Source organism: Spinacia oleracea, chromosome 5 (genome assembly GCF_020520425.1).
Source record: "Spinacia oleracea cultivar Varoflay chromosome 5, BTI_SOV_V1, whole genome shotgun sequence".
Taxonomy (NCBI): Eukaryota; Viridiplantae; Streptophyta; class Magnoliopsida; order Caryophyllales; family Amaranthaceae; genus Spinacia; species Spinacia oleracea.
In genome coordinates this window covers 97,066,497-97,087,128 of record NC_079491.1, presented here as the reverse complement: position 1 = coordinate 97,087,128, position 20,632 = coordinate 97,066,497, and the positions used below count along the sequence as shown (strand labels likewise).

The 20,632-nt window shown below is 42.2% G+C and overlaps 1 protein-coding gene across 1 annotated transcript; it reads right to left on the bottom strand.

The window, feature by feature from the left end:
- Positions 1-5,430: 5,430 nt before the first annotated feature.
- On the bottom strand, positions 5,431-12,452 carry LOC130461715 (NADH-ubiquinone oxidoreductase chain 4-like). Its single transcript, XM_056829895.1, has 2 exons — positions 12,283-12,452; positions 5,431-6,414 (listed from the first exon to the last, which is right to left on the bottom strand). The coding sequence occupies exons 1-2, from the start codon at positions 12,450-12,452 to the stop codon at positions 5,466-5,468; spliced, it is 1,119 nt and encodes a 372-aa protein (XP_056685873.1). The 3' UTR covers positions 5,431-5,465.
- Between the last annotated feature and the right edge of the window lie 8,180 nt (positions 12,453-20,632).

Here is a 20,632-nt window from a genome sequence, read left to right as displayed (position 1 = left end):
AGTAAAAACTCCCTTACTCTCAAGAGAGTAAGCAAGTAAACTACCTTTAAGAACTATTATTGATTTCACGAGATAAAGCACTTTAAAAGTCTATCAAGGAGCGACTGATCGAAAGCAATGGGATCTGAGACTGGAGGAGCTGTGCCAATTCGATTAAGTAATTTAAGTGATAGTATTAGTTTAGACTCTAAGGCCTTTCCGAGTGGAACCTTCTCACTCATAATTTTTTACTTAGTCTTTGACTAAAAAGCAGAGCTTATCTACGACAAGTCTCTTTTATGGGCAGCAATTGGTTGATGAACCAGAAGCATTGAGGAAATTTGATACTAAGAGTAGTCTCAACGAAGTAGTAGAAGCGTTTTGGCTTTTTGACCCTCAGAACCTGGAATTGCAGCTCTATCTGAGCTCTCCTTTCTTTCTATCTATGAAATAGAATCTGGGAATGGGTGTAGCTAAAATACCCCCTGCATTATGAGTTTAGACGTAGGGCTGGGTGGAGGAACGCCGGTCTTTATATTCTGCTTCCGCTACCTGTCTGATGAGGTATTACAGAGGCTCTTTTGACCGGTCTGAGGCTTTAATTTACCTCACCCTATCTCGCTTACTCGTTGTGGTTTACCCTGGAATATACCTGCTTTTCATCGTAAGATAATCAGGCGTCGTGACAATAAGGCCGACTAATTTGTTCAATTATACCTGTCCAAAAGCTTCGCTTTAGCGACTTCATATCCTCCAACTCTTATTAAATAGAAATAGCATCGGAGTCATTCACAAGAACTTACTATTATCTTTCGAAACCTAGAAAGCAAGATAGAGAAGTTCTTTAATTAAGCAGAAGTGATCAACGAAGACCTAAAACCGGTTATGTTATAGAAAGCACTGCTGCCATTTCCTTTGCTACCGGCTTCTTTCAGTCCTAAAGTAAATCTCTAGGGGAAACTCGATCCATCTTTCCGGCTTAGCCGAACTTCTCACCGGTCCTGGATGCCCTACCATAGGAATCCTGGAGTTACGGAAATTCTTATTCAAGCTCTGAACAAAAGCTCATTCTTTTTTCTATTGTACCCTCATCGGCATCTCCTTACGCTGATTCAATAGCAGCTGGATTGTGAACAAGAGCTGAAGTGAAAGCTCAAAGCTATTGGTTCTGTCATACTCTATTCGAGTTCTTTCTACTCTCGAGTTACCTTTCGAGCAGACTCAGAAAAAAGAAGAAGCCCACGGAGCGGTAGCAGCTACTTCTTCTGCTTCTTCGGTTGTAGCCGCCTAATTAGCTACGATCAATGAAAATATAGTAAGAGTCCTTCGTATGCCTAAAACTCCCATTTCTTGGTAGGAAAAAAACCAACTGGCAATTCAATTTCCTACAATACAAGTCTTTATTCTTTCTTTTTTACTGTAAAAAGGCCGGTTAACTCCTATTCTAGATAGATGGGTTTACTCGCTATTTAGTACCCATCAAACCTAATAGAAACGGCCTGCCTAGTCCTAAAGCGATGAAGTGACTTCTTCCGCTAACTTCTTTCTTAACCTGAAGATGGAAAGAGTTCGTTAGTCCTATAGATAGAAATATATACATATTACTGTCTAAGAAAGTAGTCTTTTAACTAGAAACTCCTGAGTACCCAACTCTGCATTCTGTTCACGGTTAGCAGGGAAGGAATGTGAACCAATTGTAGACAGAGATGATTATCTTTGGAAGGTAGGCTTTCAGATAGTCAATATGGTTTAGTGATGGTCTTGTTCAAATTCTTTCTTTCCTCCAGAGGGTCAGGAGTGGTCTAATAGGGATAGGCTCATTTCCACTGTTAACAAAAGCTTCTAATAAGCGATTACATTCCGATCGCTTAAGCTCAAAAGCTCGAAGAGCTTTAGCGAGTCAACTACCGAAAGCTTCGCTTAAGCGACTTCTTACCTCAGGCTTTGCTTGTTTAGTAGCTAAAGCGAAGCTTTTGGAATGGGTAATGGAATGAAACATATGACTTTTTCGAACATATACGCGGTTGGGCAACCTTCCATTGCTGCGGCTGGCCATTCCCTGTTAGCTTTTTCAGCAACCATCTTTTGATCCCAAAACCAAACACAGACTATCCCCTCCCTCCTCCGGGAGATAGAAAGAACCCACTCAATCCCTACTTTGTTTGAGAATGATGTTGGGAGAAATAAAGGTAATGCGCATTGGTTCGATTAGCAAATTTACGTACGGAGGTCCTAAGTTTCTCATTCCTCGGCGAAGTCTGATTTGAGCCCCGATCAAACTGATCCCTCCAGTAGAGGGTGGTCTCATATTAGCAATGTTTTGATCGCGCCTATCTGTCGTTGCCAATGAACCGATCAGCAAGAAAAAGTCTCTCTCTTAAGGTGAAGCACGTTTCAGCCAGCTAAAGGCGGGTAGCTGTTAGACTACCAACTCAATCAAGTTTCGCCTTTTGTTTGAAAACCTTACTAATAGAAAGGGCAAAGATGCGCTCAATCCGTTGCTTCTTGTTCCAACTTAAGAGTAGGGGCTCTATTGCCTTTTCCGCGGGCTGCTATGCTAGTTGTAGCGCGCTAGCTACTAATAGAATATCAAGTAAAGGGGACTCTATCATGATCTTCTAAATTGACAACTCTCTTTATTGAGTGAGACTCTATCCAGATCTAAAGAATTTTTCAAAGAGCCCTCTTCTAACTAGGAGAGTAAGCAAGCTACCGGAAGCTAAGCTTCTGGCCCCCCCTTTTTTTCTTCGTTTTAGTTCTACTTAGGTGGAGCAGTCTTAACTCCCGACAGAATATAAAAGAAGACCACAGGCCTGTGTATACACCTGAACGAACTCATGGGGACACTCTTCAGCCCGAGGACAATCTTTCAAATACACATTAATTTACCCTTTTTTCTTTTCTTTGTTGATTCCTCTCAATGAAATTTTCCATGTTGCACTAAGTTACTTACGGATGTATGCATGCGGTCCGGGAACACTTTGGGGGTGAACACCCATCCAAACAAGTAGAGTCAATAGTTCAGCATTTAGGCCATAACATCTAGCAAAAAAAAATCTTTTACCCAACAAGTGCTCTCCGAACCAAGCTAGATAGTTTCTTATCACTAGGCTCACCAACCAACCTGGACTTTGATTCTTATTATTCCTACCGGATATCAAAACCATAAGGATTGTTTCCAGCCATGAGTTCCCATATGACATAAGCGCTCTTGGGTGGGGCGGGCCATTCCATCCAATTTTTGAGAATGGTTGATGGTCGGCGGGGCGATAGGCTTCGCTTCTACGACTGCCTTCCCAGCCGTTGCAAAGACTGAGCGAGAACGGTCAAGAGCGATGTTGTTGCGCGGGGATGCGATTCGCCAAGCTAAAGCTGCCCGGCCCTACCGGATTGGGAATGCGAACGCCTTTCCTTCCGATGTAATCGCTAAAGCGAATCTTAAGCATGTAAACAACCTAAAGCTCGAAGTTGAGCTTAAGCAAAGCTTTCGGTTGTAATAGCTAAAGCTATGCTTTTGGAAGGTACTATAAATCCTTTTTTTTTTAAGGGCTGCTCGCTCTACCGAAATACCAAATTCGAGGCTTACACGACCTAAAAAAAGCTTTCAGTAGCGCCCTTACTCTATCAAGTAAGCAAATAGGAATTACCTGAAAATCTAAGCCTTTTGAAGTGCCATTAGTTGTAGCTGTGGGTAGGGCTTTCGTTCTTATCGCTCCGGGTTCCGATCTATATGACCTCCGGACGGTACAAAGTAAACTTCTTCCGTAGAGGCAGGTAATAGTTCTGTTCAACGAGGGGCCCTACGTACTTGTCCACAGTCCAGGACAACTGAGATCTTCCGTTCTGCGTGCGTGGGAACAGCTCAAACAAAGAAAAGTCTGGTCTGAATTCAGGCACGGCCCGCCCGTCTGCTGCTAGGTCGGGGAATGGCGCCAGTCGAGGGCGCCGCTATGCCCCTTAATCAATCGTATGGTCCTTCGACCCTCGTTTTCTTTTTGCGGTCGGCATAGATCTCATGAGACCCGCCCACTATTACTACGAAAAAAGAGCCCCACCCTTTTCCTTCGCTACTAGGAGAGTAAGAAACTTCTATTAGCGAAGGACCTTGAGTCGAATTGATCGTGTCATGTGCAACGTCCATCAATGATGGTTCATTAATGTCCATTGATTTAGACTCCTGCCCTCTTCCCAACTACGAAAAAGAGCGAGAGGCGAAGAGCAAACCAAGAACGGAAACGGAAGTCTTTTGACTCCCCAGTCTCTCTTAAATAAAGCTCGCCAAGGCGACCTGGGCAGGTCGGCCGGGTCTTTCCCTGTTGTTCTGTTTCCGCCACGAGAAAGACGCACGGAAGAAGTATGCCCAGCGCGCAGAAGATCCGTTGAGAGTTTCTGTTGTCTCGGTAGGGAACTGTACGATCTTTTCCCCTATTGAATCAATAAAAAAAGAGGTCAGCGCTACGGCCTCCTATTGTTTGATCCAATATTGACCAGGGACGAGCCCCGACTTCCATAAGTCCTTGGTTTGACCTCCTTAACAGGGGTCACCTTGCTTTTAAGAAAGCGGAGCAGGGCCAATTTCTCGTACTTGCTTAGTGTGTCCTCCTTTCGTCGAGTGCTCTTCCCGGTTCACTGGGCTATTAGCCTACCAAGCACTTGCCTGCAGCTCCTGCCGCCCGCCAAGCGGGCGGAGCGCTCGTTATCCTTACTGTTCTCTCTGCGGGGGGCCCCTCCCATTGCTCTAGCCATAAGCAATGGCAGCTCCAGCTCGCAACCACGGGGGCTTGCCCTTCGAGGCCTGAGTGGGCTCAGCAGTCAGCCTCCATTCAAAGTTAAGGGGTCTTTCGCTTTTGCAAGATCTAGAGAGATACTACGAGTCCTCCGTCCCAGATTCTATCGCCGCGACCATATGGTTCACCGGTACTACCAAAAAGTCTCATGCTTACGTTACTCTTATTGATGGTTTTCTTATCTTGGACCACGAAGACTCCGGTCGTGCTTCTGGTTTCTATTCTCATCATCATATTGATGAAAAATCTCCTCGTGCTCTGCCATAAGAACTTGGAGTCTGTATCTTGGTGAAGGTAAGGTAACACTGTGATTCTTGCTCAAAAAACAGACCGAAAGCGTTCGAATTATTGGCTCGTTCGATCTGGCAGCATTCATGAGTCGCTCGTTCAACTGTCCCTCGAAGACACGGTCGAGAAATGCCATTACGAGGGTAACCTCTGTCATTTCTTTCTCTCGGTCTCACCCAACAAGATACGGCTCAGCCAAAAAACGTGAGCGCCCCTGCGCGAGCCTTATTTGAAAAGTCAAGCTTTGGGTCCCTAAAGACTAAAGAAATGGATCAAAAAAAAGGGGGGGGGGGGGGACTTCCGCAACGGGCTATGCCACCCAAACCAACTGAGGGAAGTCACATCCGTCCCATCGCAAGCACCTACAATGTCATGATCACATTGGTTTACCCTTTTTTTTTCTTTGGTAGTTTAACGGGCGGTCGCCCCTCCAACAAGAAAGGGTATAAATATGAAAACTTCTCTGCCATTTGGATCGGAGAATTTATGGAGGAAGTCGGGTTTTAAATTTTCAGAAACCACACGATTATATAGCCAAAGGGAATAGGCCGCGCCTAAAATCATCCCAAGCGCTGCTAATGTGGCTACTAAGCTATTTCTTTGGAAAGCTCCTACTAAGATGAGAAATTCCCCGATAAAGCTGCTAGTACCAGGTAAACTCATATTGGCTAAAGTGAAAAAGAAGAAAATGGTAGAGAAATTCGGCATGGTGCTCACTAAACCTCCGTAATATCTAACAAGTCGAGTCTTATGTCGGTCATATAGAACACCAACACATAGAAAAAGGGCTGAAGAAACCAGTCCATGACTTAACATCGGTAGAATGCTACCTCCAATTCCCTGTATGTTCAGACTAAACATACCAATAGTCACAAAATTCATATGGGCTACTGAGGAGTAAGCAATGATCTTCTTAAGATCGATCTGTCTTAAAGTGGTCAAGGAAGTATATATTATAGCAATCACGCTTAGAGTATAAATGAAAGGAGTGAAACAAAGTGTCGCTTCAGGAAACATGGGTATTGAAAATCTTAAAAACCCGTAAGTTACCAATTTTAAAAGAATTCCTGCCAAGATAACGGATCCTGCCGTGGGTGCCTCTACATGAGCTTCGGGTAACCAAATATGAACTGGTACCATAGGAACTTTGACAGCGAAAGAGGCGAAAAAAGCAATCCATAAAAAGATTTGGCGCCGCTCACTAAATTCTGTGGTTAATAATATTTGTAAATCGGTAGTTCCTGTTTGGAGAAGAATCAACAGAATAGCTAATAGCATAAAAACAGATCCAAGTAAAGTATAAAGGAAAAACTGATATGCTGCCTTGATCTTTCTTTGTCTCGAACCCCATACCCCTATAATAATGGTAGAGTAAGGGGTAGCCCCAAAGCGGAATTGACCGGTAGTGGTTGGTCGAAGCTCCAGTAGGTAGCCACTCCCTTCTCAGGGAACCGTACGTGATACTTCCGCATCATACGGCTCCGTCCCGAGCTTCCGTCGTCGGCCCTTGTCATTAGACCACTATCTATGCATGTATTTTCAGCCTGGACTCTCGAATCTTTTGCTTGTCGGGTAGTGGCGAACAATGCTGCTTGTGTTGCGGGGGATGCCCGCGCGTAGGGCCCGGCCTGCTTCCCGCCCGAAAGAACCGCTCACTAGCTAGCTGGACTAGTGAGGGGGCCCCATTTTGAGACATACTCAAAACCATGCCTTTCGAACCGAACGTAAGGTAGTTGACTCGCTAAAGCTCTTCGAGCTTTTGAGCTTAAGCGAAGCTTTCGGACCAAAGCGCGTTAGCGCAACTCGCTAAAGCCCTTGCTTGTTTTATAGCTAAAGCGAAGCTTTTAGGCCGTCTTCCAAATAAAAAAAGAAAGTCGTTGGGAAGAAAGATGGAGTGAGGCCTGTAGAGCACATGTAACACACCGTCGGGTTGCTCACGCAGGCGGATCTCTCTCTCTAGATATCTATGGATCTCTAGAGAGAGATGTGAAAGTCATTTTTGTTATGGCCGCTCCCCGACTTATGGCCTTTACGCTACTACTACTGTGTTGTGAGCGGTTCAAATTCCAATTTGGTTTATCTTTCCCAATCATTCTGGCCGGAACTTGTACGCAGCACTTGTGAAAGGTTTAGAACTCTTTTTTTTATCTGAATCTAAAGGACAGGACCTTACGCTATTCTCGATACCTCCGCGGAGCTCTACCCTGCCCGCATTTCCTTTTTTTTGAAGGGGGTCGCAGAAATGTCTCCACCTCCTGCCAACAGTCTTTCTTCGGAATTTGACTGAACGGGTCGATCCTCTCCTTACAGTCGAGTCACTTCATACCTCTCCTCCCGTTTGTTTTATTTTAGCAACTTATCCTAAGGTCTCCTCGCCAAGAGCTCCCAGGTGACGACAGAGGAACCAACCCGCCTGCTGGGGCGGGGCGGCTTTTTTGTTTCACAATAAGACGATTATCCCTACCCTCGGTAGCTTACGAGTTTACGTCCATCCCTGGTTGGAGTTTCCTTTCGATTTCTTCCTTGTAGCCGTTACCAGAATTCGCGCAAGTGTGTCCACACCCTCCAAACTTACTTGACGAGGAATCCATTCTCGCGAACAAACACAACTCCTACACACACCTAGGAGCACCCCTTCCTACATATTCATACAAGACCCGAGTAGGCCAGTCGAGGTCCTACAAGGTACCCACTACTCAGAGTACCCTCCCCAAAAAAGGGAAAAAGATGTGTCTGTCAGGTTCGGTTCTTCTTAGTTAAGTTGGGCGGGTTCGACCAGAAATGCTATGCTTACACACAAGACTACCCCTCTTCCCGAAATCTTCGCGGAGACTACTTTACGACGACGGACGACCGCCCGTAGGGGGTTTACTGCACAAGGCCCCTTCAGAGGATTTATCCTAGCGAATAGAAGATGCTCAGCTCCGCACAACATAGGGATTGGCACGCTTTCGAAAAGAACATAGAATAGTAGAAGATCCAGCATGCAGAACACGATGATCATTAGAAATTCTAAAATTAGAGATGCTGTAATATACTCTTTCCCATAACTTCTCATACCAGACCAACCCACTAAAATGCAAATATGGATAAAAAATGTGGTCAATATCACGAAGAATAAAGAGATACCGTCTATACCCAAATAAAAATTGATGTTTTCATAAGGAAGCCATCGAAGGCTTTCCACAAATTGAGATTTGGCCGTAGAAGGATCAAATTGTATCCGAAGAACAGGAGAATACAAAAAAGTAATAAGAGAAGCGCACAGACCAATCAATCGTATCGATCGTATTCTTGAATTTGGAATGAAAAGAAGAGTAATGCTTCCTAGCACGGGACACATAATAAGACCACTTAGATCAGAATAGCATTCACATAAATGTTCTAACATAGAGCAAAATCGAACATTGAAAAGATTAGTTGAAAACAGTAAAAAGATGAGCGCCTAATTCTAATACAATAAAGGTCTATCAGTGCAAGTCAGCTGAATACCGTGATTGATGAGTAGGTAGGTAAGTTAGGTGTACCTCTCGCCCAGTGGAAATTGATTCCTCCCCCCTGAATGAAGAAGTAGTGGGGCCTCCCGCCCCCCTGAGCTTTATTTAGATTCTTATTTTCATTCTTTATCCAATGTAGAATCTAAATAAATAAATCAGCAAGAACTAGCACTAAACTTCTTTCATTCTTTCTACTTTTCTTCTCTCCAAAATCTTCGCTCTAGCGACTTCATACCTTTTTCTTTTTGCTTTCACCCGGGCTTTTCATTCTCTTTTCTAGAGAACCGGTTATTCTTTTTTTTTTTAGTTCGGATGAAATTAAGGAGCGGCTCCCCCATGCTGTGGCGGTGAAGGTGGGGGCTGCTGCCTCCCCTGGTTTTGTTTGGGAAGGATCCTCATTACGGGCCCGTCGAATCCAAAAGCTTTGCTTAAGCGATTACATATCCTTCCTCTTGGGAAAGCGTGGTAGGTCTTGAAAAGCCTGATAGAGGCAGAAGCCGAGGTCACCAGAGCTATCTGCGTTGAGTGTGCCGATTGAAAGAAAAGAGGAGATAACTCAAATGCCGGCGCAGAAATGAAAAGAGTCGCGCCATTCAAAGCGGAATTCTTTTAAGATCCATTGCTCTATTTTGCATGCTCTGCTCTCAAAATGCGGAGAGACTTTCGAGGGCAGATCCGCGTTGGTCCAGAAAGTCCAAGTTATGGAAGAAGCAGGCTAAGTGAAATAATCTTCTGATGCTATTATAGAATCTTATGAATAACGCGCGGCACACTTTATATATCTCCTCCGTCTACAAGGTGAACAGCTTAGCTTACAGCACAGCGTGTTCGCCACCACACTGGCCGGCTAGTGCATTGGCCTTACCGTAATAAGGCCGAAAAGTATGAGCCTTCGATTAGAACGCCCCATATCTCGTGACACGCGGAGCGTGGCATTTCCTTTTATCCTCCTAACTTCTCACCAAAAGATTCATTCTTTATCAACATTCAAAGGTTCTTTGAGTGAAGAAGATAAGGACTTTGTATAGACACTCTTGAGCCATGTTCGTTGCCGTAGGCTCACTACACTATTTATTATTTGATTCTATTGATAGATTCTAGCTCCAAAGAACATATACATGGGACTATGTCGACTTTACGTACGTACGTCTCGTTGACCAAACCAGAAAGTATACTAGGCCACATATCATCCCCTCTTTCCATTAAAGAGAGAAAAAGAAAAGATATAATGATCGGTGCCTCTGGCCCCCTTGTTCCTTTCTCCTTGACGTTATTTTGCTCGTTTTTATTACAATAAGGTAGCTTGCTTACTTAGCGCCTGCGCTAAGCATCTAATCAGAGTCAAACTTGGATTTAAAAAAACCCTTTTCCTTATTAAGTACAAGCGTACTCTGTGATCTTTAGTAAAATTAAGCCAAAAAAGCATTTTTTCAAACAGTCTCAACGTCCTCATTGAGAGTCGCTCTGCGAGACGTCCAGTAGTCTCTGACTTGGTCTTCGGAATCGTAAGTCTCAGCCCGTTCCCATCTTGACTTGCTCTCAGGTTGGCCCTTCTACTTTACTAAGTAGTATTCCATTCGTGCAGTCGGTGTATGGGCTAGCCCATGGTGCGGTCAGCTATGATATACTCAACTTCTTCTTTAGTAGGTTCATCTACAACATCTGGTGGTGCCCTCGTGGGCATGTTCCTCTCTGGGGCGGTCTGGTCTAATCGAAGTCAACTTACATGGAATACGGGGTGGGTTTTCACCGAGCTAAGCCTTTAGGTTGTTTAAGTAGGTTGGGTAGCTTCTGCTATCCTCCCGCCACCTCTTGGCAAAGTAGGCTGATGGGCAAGCTCCCTCCTGTCGCAATGGTGCGGGGCGTCAGAGGCTGTTGCCCCGTGGCCAACTTGAAGGAAGTTCGACGCAGAGCTTTTTGGTTGTTAAGTTATAGTAGTACTGAGTAATATCCAACAGCTACAGTCCTTCTGGTTTGCATTAAAGTTCCTTAAGTTCGAGGAATCCTTTTTTTATCTCCGTCCGAACTTTCAAAGATATACCGACGGTCGTCTTCTAACATTACCTACTTTTAAGGATTTTCAAAAATTTCACATAACATAAAAGCTCTTTTCATCATAAGAAACAACCTGATTTCCAGCCTCTTGCATTGCATTACCATAACGACAAGAAAAATTCATTCAAAAAAGAACGATTGCTCTTGTGACTTGGAATGAACCTTTCTCGGTGGAGGAAAGGAATAGCGATGGATTTTGATAGAGCATCCAGGAACAAGAAGATTCAATCGGACGACGAATTCTTACGTGGTCCAAGGAAAGAAAAGGTCCGCTTCCACGATATCATCTATATTGAATCTTAATATCAGAATTGCTTATATAGTCATGATTCAATTCAGGGCCACTTACTTTTTCTTTATTTCTCATTTTTCGGATCTGACTGGAACAATGGAGAAGGAGGAAGACTTTAGCGATTCATAATAGGATATCTTGAATATCCATGTCCCAGAACATAAAATATGAAGACTAAGACAGGAGTTTCGTGGAAGCTCTTTATCGGATTTGAAGTGATCACGTAAGCCTCTTTCTTAGGGCCTTTAAAGAGCGCGACTCTACCGCTTAATAAAAAAAGAAAAGGCCTATTTGATTCATGAATTAGCCTACTATACTATGAGTATGCACTAGTTTTCTATTATATCTAATAAAAAAGAGTATATCATTCGTGTTTCTGTTACAACACGGCGAAACTAAATGGTTATAATAAATAGAATGAAAAAAGAAAAAAAAAGTGGAGGTATACACCTAATTTTCCTGGGATTGTAGTTCAATCTGTTAGAGCACCGCCCTGTCAAGGCGGAAGCTGCGGGTTCGAGCCCCGTCAGTCCCGACCTAGGCGCTGCAAGCGATCAATTCATCTCTCCAGATTCTTTTCATTGCAAAACCTATATGACTAACATAAAAATGAATTGCACACTAGATTCTCAATGATTGAAGAAGAAGAAATGAAAGAGATCAAACAATTCCAAGTCTTTCTAAATGAAATGAGTGGACTGGATTTAATCAGCGGTATTTAGATCCAATAGGTAAGAAGCACAACACCATGTTCCCTCTTTCCTGCCGAAACGAGTCCCCTTCTTCATAGAGCTAGGTCTATGGTTGCTACTTTTATCGTTTCTGAAAAAGGTGAAAATTGAGACTATATGGTCAGTCACTTCGGGCTACTTTTTGGGTATCTTGATACTAGGGCTTATGAATTGAAGGAATTTCTTATTTTTTTTCCCCAAATACTTGCGGTTTCTTTTTTTCGATGGCTTAGTCAGTCCGTTTGGAACTCACCCCTATAAAACAACGGTTTTTTCATGAAATGTCCCTGAGGTTTCACGAAATTCACCAAATACCCCTGCGTGTTTCAAAATACATAGTATACCCCTATTTTTTTCGTATTGTTCACCAAATACCCCTATTTTGACTTTCCGTTAGTCCTCCGTTAAGTCATGTTTATAATTCACCAAATGCACCTATTTATAAATGTCTTGCACAATATACCCATATTTGTAAATTTGTTTGCACCAAATACCAAAACTGCTTTTTAAATTGCAGAATTTGAATCTAACGTACACAAGCATCTTCACCTCTAGATGTTTCCTTTGTTAAGTCAGGAGCATTTTTTCTTCTAGTAGTTCTTCCCAACTGGGACGGAGCACCTTTGCCTCCAGAATTCCAGATGTTCCATTACCCAACAGTGGACTGACAACTTCCTTTTAGCTCCGATATTCTTGCATCCCTCATGTCCCTAACCAAAGAAAATGCAGATTGGAAATCCTGGCTTGACATTGACGCTTCTATTAGAGAGTCATAACAACTAACATCCAAGTGCAAGCCAGAACAATTGATCTCCGCTACCATTTGTGCAGCTTCAGCTGTCCGATACTCTTTACAGTAGGATTTTAAGATTGACAAATACACACCCCAAGTCCAACAGAAGCTCCTTTAGCTTTCATCTCATCCAATATACTATGTGCTTTATCCAACATCCCAAGTACAATACAAGCATTAACAATACCAAACCCCGTAGATTGTTCCCCAACGACATTTCAGGCTCTGACATTTTAGCTTCAACAACCAATGCTGCTAAATCCTTAATACTCTCATGCTTTAGAAACCCTTTCACAATCTCACAGTAAGTGTCTTCACTAAATTTTGAACACCAAAATTGCAAAAGAAATTACCAAGGCAATCGAAATCCATATTTGAGGAACACTAAAATTGCAAAAGAAATTACCAAGACAATCGAAAACCCAACAAAATTGAATTGGGGCAAATCGTTCAATTTTGCGAATAAAATCTATGAACCCTAGAAATTGGGGATTTCAAGAATCAACAATTATTTGATTGAAGATTCGAAAGGAGAAATTAGTGAATGAAATCAGAAGTGGTGTTGGTTGAGTGGAGGAGAAAGAAAGTTTGTGAGTGAAATCGAAATCGCGTCAAACATCCGAACAGTACGAAAAAATACCCATGTTTGTGCTTCTGAGTAATTTGAGGTGAATCTGCCATTGATGAATTGGGGGTGAGATCGAAATCGCGTCAAATATCCTTTTTGTCGTGAATTCACCCAAAGAACACCCAGATTTTGTAGCATTTGAGTAGAATTGAAGGAAGAAGAACAGGGGAGATGAGAGACGAGAAGAAGATGTTTTTTTTTTTTGATTTTCTTTAAGGTTTTTCATCCTTAATCGCCCTAAATACGAATTAAGGGTAAAATGGTAAAACACAGCTAACGGCAGGCTAACGTCCGTTAAGTACAGGTGCATTTAATGAACAGTACGGATAAATAGGGGTATACTATGTATTTTGAAACACGCAGGAGTATTTGGTGAATTTCGTGAAACCTCAGGGGCATTTCATGAAAAAACCGATAAAACAATCGTAGCTGGAGCGAGTAGAAAGAATAATGGGAATGCTCACCTATCGAGGAAGATCGGAATTGGCTAAACAGGAGCATGGGGTAGGGTTATTTTTTTATATAATGAAAAAAAAGTCCTGTTTATGTGAAAAATGAAGCAGTTACGAGTGCTTATGCCGGTTGGGGTATAGGGACCAGGGAAGAGGAAGTTTTTTGTTTAACCACAAGGGAACTGGTTTCCGGTGGGGTGATTCATGTTCTTCCGGTTACGGATGTTGTGCCACTTGATGTTTCGGGGATCATTTTGAAAACAACAACCTAATCCAAAAACTTCGCTTTAGCGACTTCTTCTCCTGCCGACGCACTGTTCTCTTCAATAGTTCTTCACTTTTGTGGACCCTATCCCCTTAATCTTCGGATTAATCAGATTGAAGAAAGTTTTCTAGCAACTGGAAATCGAAAGCGCATCACGTGCTACATAGCAAATCTCCGGCAATGGAGACAGAGGGTGGTAATAAGAAGTCTCCCAAAAAAGAAAAGGAGAAAATGTATACTATCGGATTTTAGCTTCATTTTTGGCAGACCGGGAGGTGATCTCTTTCATCAAAGCAAGCGACGATTTTGCTGTTAAGAAGAAGAAAGGAGCTTATTCTATTCCGAGCAATCTCTATGCCGGATGTGAATTTGAAATATCGTTACTACCGGTCATGCTAAACCTCCCTATGGTATGCATCTTGATTGGACCAGCACCCGTAAAGAAGGCCCTAGAACCCTGTCAGATCTATCTGGTGGATATTTTAGTAATCCAACAAGCGAAATGTATCATCGTTACGTTAAGTTCAAGTAACATATAATTTTTTAATATTGTAATTAGTCCTGATTGGTTTTCAGAGACTGTGTGATCTAATGAACATGCTGCAGGGTCAGGCCTTTCCGAGCAACAGTGTTTGGTTGAAATTCAAGATAATTATAGGTTCTTTGTTGAACATGGTTTACTCAAGCCAATATTTATGATCTCCTTCTCATCGAGATTGGCTATAGACTTATGGGAGCTTCCTCCTATCTGGAAGACAACTATCTTGAAGCTTTAGAAACTAAAGATGGCTCTATTAGAGATGATTATGACGATTGCGATTGAAGTTCCCGAAAAGATCTGGTTCGGAAAGACAGACGAGAAGAAACCTGATAGGATGAGCTTTGATGAATAAAAGAAGAATTGGTAGAAATTAATAACATCAGGGCCAACAGAGTTCCAAAATTGATGAAAAAAGATTACATCAAGAAGGCTGCAAAGCACACATGAGTGAGGTTCAGAAGATTGTGGAGCAATCTTACCGCCCTTACTGGGACTGAGGTCAAACCTATGATGAACGGGAATAGAAAATTATCATTCCCTTACTCGAATGAGGCTCGGCCGCAAAAGGACCAACATCAACGCTTCCTTCTCGTTAGCCTTTTCGCCCCGTGCTTTCCCGGAAAGACTTGCTTACTTTTGAAAGTTTTTAAAGTACCTTGACATCGGGATATGTTCTAACTTAGAACTTCTCCGCTCCGAAATTGACTGACAATTACTGGCTGTACTTTAAAGGATAGGTTCCATTCACTCCCTGGAAATAAGATCCAACTGGTATGCCATTCATCTTTCTTTACAGTACGAGAACAGATTGACAGTGTACTGGCCACACATATCTTCTTCCCAAGATATCCTTTCCTTCTCAGACATGGAACTTTCTATCCTCTCCTTACAGTTGAGAGATTACTTTCCTCTCGCTTCGACGACTCCGCTGTTACCCTTTTCTTTCGGTCGAGCTAGGCTTTACTTTTTGTGGATTTTTTGTCAAGTAAAAAAGAATTGAATCTGGTACCAGCTTCTGAAAGTTTGAAAGTAAAAACAAAAATGCTTTGCAAGCACTAAGTAAACTACCTTGCAGTGCAAAGTCTAAGATCAAGAGGTCTTTCGCAGGAAACTTTAGCCTCTTTCTTTCTAAGGCGGGGTGTGAAGACCCTACTGATTCCTCTAAAGTAGGATTTCCGCTAACGAGTAGTTCTATCAAAAACTTGACTGACTCTGGAGGTTGGATCCGAAAGACAGAGTTCAATCTTCTTATTTGCATGAAAGATGCCCTTATCATACTAAGGCGCTAAGACTCTATTCACAACCTAAAAAGAAGATGTTGAACCCTGTACAGAGTCTTTTCTTCAGGGCCTCCCCTTCCAATTCAAGAGTTAAGAAAGGAACGTAGTCGCTTAAGCGAAGCTTTTGGCTCGTATTCTTTTTAGTTTAGAATGAATATAGGAAAAAGCTTCGCTTAAGCTCAACTTCGAGCTTTAGGTTGTTTACATGCTTAAGCTTCGCTTTAGCGATTACATACAAAAAGCTTCGCTTTAGAGACTTCTCCTCCTCTATCAAACTCCATTTTTCAAGCTCCTGAAGCTTTCTTCTTTCCTCTGCAATAAGATCATCATTTGTGTTATCATCAGCCAGTCTCCCTTGAATATTAATTAAATCAGCTCTGATAGTAGCAAGCTTCAAAGCTGTGTTCTTAAAGTGATTTGTGTTAAGCTACTTCAGTCTATACCAAATGTTCAAAATCTTGTTCTTATGCAGATTTAGATGCCAACAATTGCTTAGAATAGTTTGGAAGTCAGTGTGATCAGTGAGAGCATTAAGAAACTTGAAAGGAGTATTTCTGACCACATTAACAGCATAAAAATGCAAGACCAGAGGACAGTGATCAGAAACCATCCTCTCCATCACCTCAACAACAATAGAAGAGTACTCAGTAAACCAAGAAGCATTGGCCACATATCTATCAATAAGAGAATAGATCATATCCTCCTCAGATTGGTTATTACACCAAGTGAAAGCATTTCCAACCATTCTAATAGGAGTAAGATCATTCATCTGAAGACAATCTGAGAAATCTTTGATGTCACTTTCAGTAAAAGGACTTCCATGAAGCCTATCCTCAGCACTAAGAATAGCATTGAAATCACCACCAATAAGAAGAGGATCACTAGAGGCACTAGCAACATCAGAAAGAAATTCCCACAAACCAGTTCTCAACTCATTAGTATTGAAAGCATAGAATGCAAAAAACTTTCTCAGAATTCAAATCAGTGACAGAGCAGTGAATACCTTGAGCATGAGTATTCCTAATCACAACATTTTAGTAATGACTTTTAGCCTTCCAATCCTCTAGTGGATGACATCAGTAAGATAGGGTTTCTCGTTCATTCAAATGAGTTTGAACTCAATATCCAGCGAAGTAACTAAGCCAGTATGGCATCTATCTACCAATCTATCAAGCAAGGACAGCATGGAAAGAGGTTTTTCTCTTGCCTTTGCATGGGTTGTCGGATTATCCGCACCAGTTTAATCTAAGTTGGTTCAAATTCAAAAAGTGAGCGTTTTCTCGGGATTTTTGCTTGTTTTGGATTTCTCTTCCTAAGGTCTCAATGGGAGAAAAAGACCCAAACCCCGTAGGCTTGTTTTTTAGTATAAGACTCGATAGCTCATGATACTGGTCAAAGTCACTTTGCCTGTAGAAACGGTCCTGCATATTCTAGAAGTTACACTCGTCCCTGCCTTTTGTTCTTTCCAAAAGCATAGCTTTAGCTATTACAACCCTTATTGTGTGGTTTATAATGAGTAAGGAGCATCTTTAAGAATAAGGTAAGGAGGAACAAGGTAACCATATGAACTTTTCACTTGCTTCTGAGCCCGACTAAGCCCTTTTGAGCTACTGGTTTGAGTTGAGCTTAAGCTTTGAGTGACGTACCGAGGACTTTTCCCCTTGGGCCTATATATGCTCTAGCGCCCCAGAGCTATGGAACAAAGGATTCTCCCAGATCTGCCGCCCCTTTCGATACCCGCCCTTCTTTGTTCTTGTGGGTTCTCTTTGAGATTTCTTTCTCAAGAACTGACTTCTCCAAAAGCTTTAGCTATTACAAATCCGAAAGCTTCGCTTAAGCGACTTCGTTTCGTGCTGAAAAAAAGAATTTAATTGACCTACGGCACAGCACGGAAGGAAAGCACCGATGCTAGCTCGCCTTGTCCACGGAACTTATCCTGTTGAGAATCCTATCTTGCTTGACTGCACTGGGAAGTCTTTCCTTAAAGCATTGATTTGACTTTGAGTATCCGCTTAAGTGAGAAAAGGAACTTGATTTAGCTTGAACCTTGAGCCGTAGAAGAGGATCTTTCAGAAGGACGACTGGCTTTAGCCCTTGAGCATGGAACGAGAGTCAACCTATTTCATTTAAAGGGGGATTATCCATTTACTATATCGTTTACTTTGATTGTGGTGATGGGAATATCTATGGTTGATTGTTGTAGAAGTTTCCAGCCTCACAGGCTTTAGATTGGACTATGAAACCGAGCAAAGAAGCAGGAAGCGGTTCAAAAGAGTCCTGTTTATGAACTCACTCCCCGTTTTTCCCACTTCTTGTCGAAGGGGGCTAACTAACAGCATTTTTGCGGAAAGCGTTCAGACTTTTCCTTGCGCTGCTTGTAACGTTATTAGTCTAGTCTGGTTGTCATGACTTTGCGTCTGTGTCAGACACTTTATGAACTGACAGAGAACAAGGTGGCTACAGGAGATGGGAGATACCCACGTGAACTCACCATCTTCGTTCTGAAGCTTAAGAATCTAATGTATCGAATTTCACTAATTCTTATAATAAAGAAAGGTCTTGGCACTGAATAAAGATCAGATTGAGCGAGAACCCTTTATTTTATGATTCCCCTGCCCATAAAATCTCCCCTTTTTCCCTTTCATTCCTCATGCAATGAGAAGTCTCAAAGATGCTTACTTTGTCGGAGGGCCTTTTGCCCGCACATTCAAGACTACAGCTTAGCTTACCTGTGATTGCAGGGATATTCCCTGTTGATCCCAACTCTTTCCTTGGATTCGGGAGCACCATGGAAATGAATCGTACCGGGGTGCTTCTTTGTGAAAGGGTGGGCGAATTTCGTGGAGCTATCAAAATCCCTGGTAGATCTTTGCTACCTTTATAGCTATGTATATCCCAAAATCCTGACTTTTTTCCTCGCCCCTGGCTTTCTAGCTTAAGACCAATTAGACTGAATTAGTGGTATTAGTATGCCTTTCCTGATTCCTTTTTTGCTTTTCTATACCTTTACTGCTTGACTTCCTTTCTTACTTGATTTCCATTTCCTGCTTTACCGGTTGGAGGAAGAGACTCAGCTGTTTCCGTTTGTGAAAGAAGTGAAGTCTACTTCCTTTTCTCTTTGACGGACACCTTCCCTTTTGAATGTACTCGAAGCAAGATGCCCACAATGAGATGCTATAGGAACGAACTGAACTTCGAATATGTATAGCAAGATCTTAAGTCTGAAAGGTTTCCCCTAATTACCCAATCTGACTCAATAGGAACTGCACTTAGACTTTCCTCTATGGCTTCGCATGTCTCTCTAGTGGACGGAGGGAGCGAGCTATAGTCTAAAGAAAGGAAAGAAGCAACTCACATACTGATGCGCTAAAAGCCTAAAAAGAGAGCTAGTGTCCTACCTCAGTGAACCCGAAGCGAGAGCACAGGTAGAGCCAGTTGATTTTTGTGACCAAGAAGGAGCATTAGCAGGCACGTATCGATGTGCAAATGATGGCCAATTGACTCTTTTCACGAGTAGGCTGCTGTTAGAATGCTCTGTTGGTTCTAGGTTTGACACATCTATTATCATTTTCTTCTCTTGCCGATATCGACGTGCCTTCTTTTTGTTGGCTTTCTTTCAATTTTGAATATAAAGCTCCCCTAGCGAGTCAAAAGTTGACTGTGTGCCTGGTTCAATGTAGCCATGGCAATAGCATTCTTTATAAAATGTCAAACTTGAGAAAAAAGCTTCCTTACCTACCGCCCATGCCTGAGGAGTCACTTTTGTGCACTTGGAATATTAGAGGCTTTAATGAGTCTCTAAAACATACTGAGGTGAAAAATGGAGTCAAAAAAATGAATATTAAAGTTATGGTTCTTTGTGAAACTAGAGTTAAAGCTCATAAGTTTGATGCAATTACTAGGAAATTTGGTAGGCATTGGAAATGGATAGCCAATTATGAGCACTATAGTAGAGGTAGACTTTGGATTGGCATTACAATGAAATTGATCTAATTATTCTTCAAAAACATGAACAATTTGTTCATTGTGAGATTAAAGACTAAAATGGGGATCTTTCTTTTTTCTTCTCTGCTATTTATGGTTTACATACCATAGAGGATAGGAAAGGGTTGTGGAATGGGCTTTCTTCTTTACAATCAGTTCATCATTCTTTTTAGAGTAAAAGCAAGAAGAAAAGAAGCAGAGAAACGAAAACTCAGTTCGCCATTAAAGCAAGCTCAAGCTCAGTTCATCATTCTTTTTAGAGAGAGAGTCCCAAAATTACAGAGAAGATAATGATGATGAATGAATATTACAACTACTAATATGAGCAGTAATAACTAATTTCATCTAACAAACTCTCTAAGACAAAGAGCTGAGCTGGCGGGTTCGTAACCGAAAGTTGTTACGACTTGTGGGCTGACCCAATCAACATTACTGGATTGGACTAGGTGATTCAACACCCCCCCTCAAGCTGGGGCTTGTATCAGACATGCCTAGCTTGGACTTGAGTAGACAAAACTGTGGTGATGGCATAACCTTGTATATCAGCAAGTTGCAATTTAGTTGGCAAGTATGTCATCTGAAGCAGACCTTCCAGAACTTTCTCACGTGTAAAGTGGCAGTCTATTTCGATGTGTTTAGTGCGCTCATGGTAGACTGGGTTCTTTGCAATGTAGAGTGCTGATTGGTTCTCACAATGGAGCGTGATAGGTTTCCCATTTTTGACTCCAATCTCCTCAAGCAATCTGACTAACCAGGCAACTTCAGAGGCAGCAGAAGCCATCGCCCTATATTCGGCTTCAGATAATGACTCACAGTAGGTTGCTCCTTTGACTTCCAACTTATGGGAGAGTTGCCAAGCATCATAAAATAACCAGTCACAGATCTCCTTGTATCAGGACAAGATGCCCAGTCAGAATCGGAAAAGGCCTGCAATTTCAATTCATCACTGCCTTTCCACTTTCTTCCCTGCCCTGCAGTTGCAGCGATGTATCTGAGAGTATGAACCAAGGCATCATAGTGTGGTTGTCTTGGTTGGTGCATAAATTGACTTAAAGTCTGC